This window comes from Equus przewalskii, chromosome 8 (genome assembly GCF_037783145.1).
Source record: "Equus przewalskii isolate Varuska chromosome 8, EquPr2, whole genome shotgun sequence".
NCBI lineage: Eukaryota > Metazoa > Chordata > Mammalia > Perissodactyla > Equidae > Equus > Equus przewalskii.
Genome location: NC_091838.1, coordinates 18,112,118 through 18,118,117, shown reverse-complemented (window position 1 = coordinate 18,118,117; position 6,000 = coordinate 18,112,118). Strand labels below are relative to the sequence as shown.

The following is a 6,000-nucleotide window of genomic DNA, read 5'->3' as shown; positions in this document are numbered from 1 at the left end:
TGTCGATTTCTTATTTTAACTGGAATTGAGGTTTCTAGACAAGTTGTTTTAGAAGTCAGAGAGGCAGGAACACCCAAGGGTCAAGGACAGAGACTGGGTCCCTGCTGCACTACCACAGACCACCGGATAAGTGAGCCAGTCTTCCTAATCACTCCAGGAGGGGCCTTTGAAAAGGAAAGATTAATTCAAATGCTGGGAAATAATAATTCTTATTTAGAGTCTTTAGCACAACAGCTAAGAACATCCCTGGTGTTCCACTGACATAATTAATGGCAGACAAGACCAGAAAAGTTTTTCTCTCAAGTGTGAAATTTCTCTGATATTCTGAATTTTAGCTGCATGTAAATTTTATACTCAATTTTGAAATCTAACCACTGCTTATTTTACGGTAAAGATTTTTCTTATATCGTCATCTGAAAGTAAGGTGAAAGCCTCGTCTCCTCTTGGGAGCGTCCTGAGGCTATACCATAAAACACCAAACTGCCAGGTCATTTGAGACACTTACCCCTCCCTCAGCTAGGCCAGAAAGTCATGGTGGCTCCCAGCTCTAGCATCCAGCGGGGTATGAACAGGGCCACGTCTTGGGGGTAATAAAGGTGGTGCACTTAGAAATGCATTGTTCAGTAACTGCTTATTCTCAAGAGAGGTGTGAGAGCAAAGACTGAACACTTCTCATGTTTTTTAACACAGCCCTCAAAATAAATGATCTTGGTGTGTTCCATCTGCCTTTTTAATGCTGTTGTACCACACAACTTGAAGTGACTCCTGGGATGGACGATGCGCCACTGCAAACTGCCCCGAAGGGGACTGCAGCTTTTTCAGCAAATAGTGTAGCCTTATTCTGGGTTATTAATAAATGCACAATATATTATGAACATCCTATGGTTGAGAAAGCAGGGTGTGGGGGAGGATCTCATGGCAGAAGCTGTTAAGAAAACATCCGAATTAAAGAATACTGAATTTATAGTTCTGGCCAAAAATATCCTTTCCTAATTGTTTGGCTTTTAATGGAAAAAGTGAAGGGAAAAAAAAATCAATGAAACATGGGGCTGTGGATTACACAGGTTTTGATTGCACTGATCAAATAATCCAAAAACTTTATTGACCTATAACCTGATTAGAATATGCCAGATGAGAATCAATATTGTACAGAAAGTTGTACAGAATTTTTTACATAGAAAACTTTACATCTGTACCATATACATTTTATCCATCTGAAAAAATTTTCTACATCCACTGTTAATACGGAATGCTTAACAATCTTGTTTTTTTAACCATCAGAGCACAATTCACAGTATGAATACATTTCCAGTAAATCTAACCTCCCCAAACCATGCCAGATTTATTTTAATATATTCAACATTAAATTCTGTACATACAGTAAAATCTACACCAAGCCCCGCCACCCAAAAGAAAAGAAAAGAAAGTGACAGCAAACTAGATTCATTTTGCAGTGATTCAAGTTTCGGTCCATGAAGGATCATTTCTATTTTAATGGCTCATCTTTAAAAGCCCTAATATATTACAGGTAGTTAGGTCAGTAGGGATATTTTCTACCTTTTTGTTGTTGTTGTTGATCGTAACAAGTGCCAGCCACAACAGCTTCTGGGCACATTAAACCCTCAGAATTACCACTCCCCAATAAAGGGCAGAACCAAAATTCCCACAAAATAAAAAAGACAGAAAGTTCAACCCAAATGTTTAGTGCATTTGACAAAATATTATAGGTATTTAGCAAATGAATAAGAAAATAAAGAAATAAAATAAAACAGTGCAGGAAGAACTATATAATGTTTAAGATTTTTATATTACAGACCTGCATCTCTGTACATTTTTCACAGAAGGATGATTACCAGTATCTCAGATAGCCTGAGTGTGCAAAAATCTTCAGAATAAGAATACCATAGTTGCTAAATATCTTTTACCATGAACAATAATTTCTTCTTCTCCCCCCCACCCCCCAATTATAAACATTTTATCCTTCAAAATACAGCTCTCCTGAGTTGTACTTCTTGCAGAAGTTCAAATCTTTACATCTATAGTTCTTTGGGTAAGTTTCACTTCCACGCCTGCCAAAAATATGTGGGGCTCTCCCTGTTGCTGAGGACAGGGAAGGACACATGAGCATAAGCTGACAATGTGGAAACAGGCTTTCTGCTCAACATGAGCCCATGACGGACAGTCCATCAGAAGGGACTGGAGCACTGCCAAGTTCTGAGTTCTAGTTCTAAGCATCTTTAACCAGTAACCCTTAGACACTGCAATTCAGAGAAACCATTTTTCCGGTAGGAGCCCTCAGCTCCAGGGTCCGTTTAAAGAGCAGAGGACGTAAACGCCAACAGAAAAATACTAAGTTCCCATCACTGCTGATTTACTCCAAGTTCCTGCTCAGGTGGCTGTGATATCTGAAAAACTACTCCGATTCGCAGAAAAAATCTTCGAAGAACAGCACGAAGTTCAGGGATCAAGTCAAATTGCATAATTTCACATAGGAGAGGGTAGTAGAATGATGCATGAGCTTTAAACTGGGAAGAAAACGAATTTCTCCGTTAGTAGTGCTTGCATTCCAAACCTCACACTGCCGTTAGACCAAATCCTATGGGGCACGCGCTGCTCTCTGAGTACAGGAGCGGCGTCTGCGTGAAGCAGTGATGTGCTGATTACGGAACTGAAAGGCCACGCAGCACTGAAGACTCACTTAATACAGACATTAATCACTTAGTTATACAGCCTTATTTTGAAAAACATTTTCTATTAGATTTCCTTGACAAACTTACGACAAACTTTTAGGATTTATCATTGTTTTTCCTGGGTAATAAGCAAAAGTAAGAAGTCAAGCATACTTGAGCTTCTATAAGCTATAGGTTATTGAAATTATCTTTTATTTGTTAAATAAAATTTTAGTTTTTAGGGAAAATATTCCACACTTATACTTCAACTGATATACTTTGTATCTTTGCTGTAGTTCCTTAATCTCTGAACACTAGTTGCCTGTTTCCTCTACTTTCCTGCTCTCTGCACCCCACAAGGTACAAGGAAGCAGGATGACAAATTGTGTCAAGAAAGCAAGCTGTGGAGTAAGACTGGGTTTGGAGTCCTTCCCAGCGACGTGGCTGCTGGCGCCTTAGGTCACTTCTAACTTTACCCAGCCCAGGAGTCAGATGGAAATGCACATGGGCCTTAAGCACGTGACTTGGGATGAACCTCTGTATGGCCCTGAGAGCATGCACAGCCCTCTGGCGTCCCACACGCCTCCATGGCCCGGTGTCAAACGTCATACCACCTGACTAGGCATTTTTAAACCTAATATGGGATCACAGCAACCTGTTTCCATTTATGTGAGCTGTAAGTGTCTGTCTTCTCTTAAAGAGTGAAATGTGTAGTTTTGAAGACTTTAAATGTCTATGTACAGCTGTGCATTTGTATTTTATCTTTATTTCTACTGGTTTAAAATTCTTAAATGAGTTTATGGCCTGTTTGCAAGGGGCTGTTGGTCACATGGAACCAATAAAAATGCCAAAAGAATGGCTGAAGCCCAGACATAGCCTTGGGTAGGGGGCAGAGCGCACTTTTCACAATGGGGCAAAAGGGGAGACTTCAGGGGTCAGAGTGGGAATTGCAATGTGTGGCAGAACCAGTGTCCTAAAGGATTCTGACTCCTCCCTCCTGAATCTCCTACAGAATCACTCATTGGAGCACAAAGTGGGGTAGGGACGGAGAAGACTGCGGGCCAGCGAGGAGAGAGTGCGGCCACGGTGGCCTGGGCTTTGCTGCTCCGCTGCTGAGAGCTCCTGGCAGCCGTCTGCTGCTGCGCGTCCCCGCCTCCCACTTGGGCACCGTGCTGCTCAGACGACAGTGTCTCATACTTACCCTATTATCGCTTATCTTTAGAACTTTAGTTAGAAACAAAAGCAGCAGATTAGTCCAGGCTTCCCGATGACTTTCTGATGTCAGAGTAAGGAAGTAGCTTAGTGCTTCACTGCAGACACTGTAACAGAGAACGGTCCCCCTTAAATGTGCTAGCATACCTGCTGTATGCACGTTCATTGAGAAAGAACAACTGAGGCAAAGAGGGCAGTAAATATTAACTATTAGGAACTTGCTAGATTCCATGTGCTTACAGTAACTAGAGTATCAATATAAACATTTATGTTTTTCAAATTAGGAAGAAAACCAAACATATTAAAAGAAGCCATTGCAACTTATCAGGAAACGCACATTTTCCTAATTTTCTAAATTTCATTGAATTCAAAGCCACTGTGTAGTAGCACATGCACAGGCATGGTGTCCAGACCTGGGCTGAAACCTGGGGTGGCTCTTCCTTTCACTAATTGTGAAGGTTTAGACTCTTCTGGGCTTTAATAGTCTCATCAGTAAAATGGGAAAACTGAGGTGAGGTGGTCTTTGGAAGTTCCAAAATGTATTTGGTCTCTGAGCACCTCTATTCTCCAATTAGACACAGAAATACAATGCAGCTAAGAGTATTCTTTCTGAAAGGCATGTTTCATTCTTAGCATTAGTTTAACCGGTGAAGGACGGACTCTTAAGTTGTCATTAAGGAGAAATAAAATGCGAAAAAACTAACACCAACAAAAACTCTAAATAGTTTTGGAAACTAAATGCAGGCAGGCAAGTTTGCACTTTCACAAATGATCGATTTGTAAAAATGGAGCTATCTGTGCATGAAAAAAGCCTAAAAACTATTATACAATTTGAAGTTTTTAAATTTTAAGAGATAAAACTTTCTCCTTTGTCCTGAACAGCAGCAGAAGACACGATTTGTTCATATGTCACTAACTGCCTGTAAGACTGTATTTAATTTTCACCATCTCTTCCTCAGGCCCCAAGTTATCTGCTTAGTCCTGCAGCTTCTAAGCAGGGGGCTGGGACATGGACGCTGCCCCCAGTGCAAACCTAGTGGCCCTTTCCTGCTCTGTACCGTCAGCCGCACAGCTCAAAGGCAGAAACTCAGCCAAGAGTCTTACTTTAGAAGCCTTTGCTGGACCTCCTCCCAGGCACTAACCCGGCTCTCGTCCATGTACATCCGGAAGAGAATGCGCAGCCCACATGCCAGGCTGCTCGTCTCCTGCTTCAGAAGGTTGGGTTTGGATTTGCCTTTGAAGCCTGCAGAAAGGGGAAGTTTCGGATTAATGTCAGAAGGCATCTTGCATAAAGACAAAATAGCCCGCATGGAGGCACATTTTGAGTGCGTTTAGCTGTCCCATCTGCTGCTTACAAAGCAGAGCTGCCCTGAGCCACAGCAGCGTGCTGGTGACCAGGGCCTGAGCACTCTTGAGGTGACCCAAAGGGACAGGAGTCACACGGAGAAGGCACACCCTGAGACTGTGCAAGGGAGGCGATTTCTGTGTTTAGAACTAACTTCCTTTTCAAGATGGGGAACAAAATACGAAACAACTTTTGGCCTGGGAAAGTGGGACTCCTCCAGTGAAACCGCACTTGAAGGCCCCGCAGAGCCTGAGCAGGGCTCCCCTACGAACGGCGCAGACGAAACGGTTTCAGCAGGAGTGCTAAGAAGGGCCCAGCGCATGTGAAGTAGGAGTCTGGTGACCTTAGAAAGGACAGTCCCAGTTGAATGGTGGCAACAACTTGGGTTGAAGGAAGGGGAAAAACAGGTAGACGACTCTTTTCAGAAGTTAGGTTGCAAAGGGAAGAAGATGAACAAAAGCCATGGGCTTAATTCGGAATTTAAATAGACACTTTGAATTAAATCAAATATGCAAATGGAAAGCATCCAACACTCCACGTGACACAGAGCTTGATGTTCAATAAGCGTCAGCTCCCTTCTTCCTTTTTCCTGCCATATTCCACTGCATCTCACTCTTCAGCACTATTTTGTACCTAATAGGCATGAGGAACTATTTCATTGTTAAAAAAAATTAACAATGTCAGCATAATTATTACAAACCTTGTTTTTCATTTACGTTTTCTAACTTGTTCTAAAGTAAATATACCACCCCACTTCAAAACGTTCACTTCCAT

At 42.0% G+C, this 6,000-nt stretch overlaps 1 protein-coding gene across 1 annotated transcript in view; it reads right to left on the bottom strand.

Annotated features, from left to right (window-relative positions):
• Window positions 1-1,065: 1,065 nt before the first annotated feature.
• Window positions 1,066-6,000, bottom strand: part of ARFGEF1 (ARF guanine nucleotide exchange factor 1) — a 149,238-nt gene continuing 144,303 nt past the window's right edge. The window contains exons 37-39 of the mRNA XM_070631516.1: window positions 4,986-5,124; window positions 3,871-3,988; window positions 1,066-2,525 (exon numbers count right to left, since the gene is read on the bottom strand). Of these exons, the coding sequence (XP_070487617.1) occupies window positions 2,361-2,525; window positions 3,871-3,988; window positions 4,986-5,124 (422 nt within the window). The 3' untranslated portion in view covers window positions 1,066-2,360. The remainder of the gene's footprint in view (window positions 2,526-3,870; window positions 3,989-4,985; window positions 5,125-6,000) is intronic.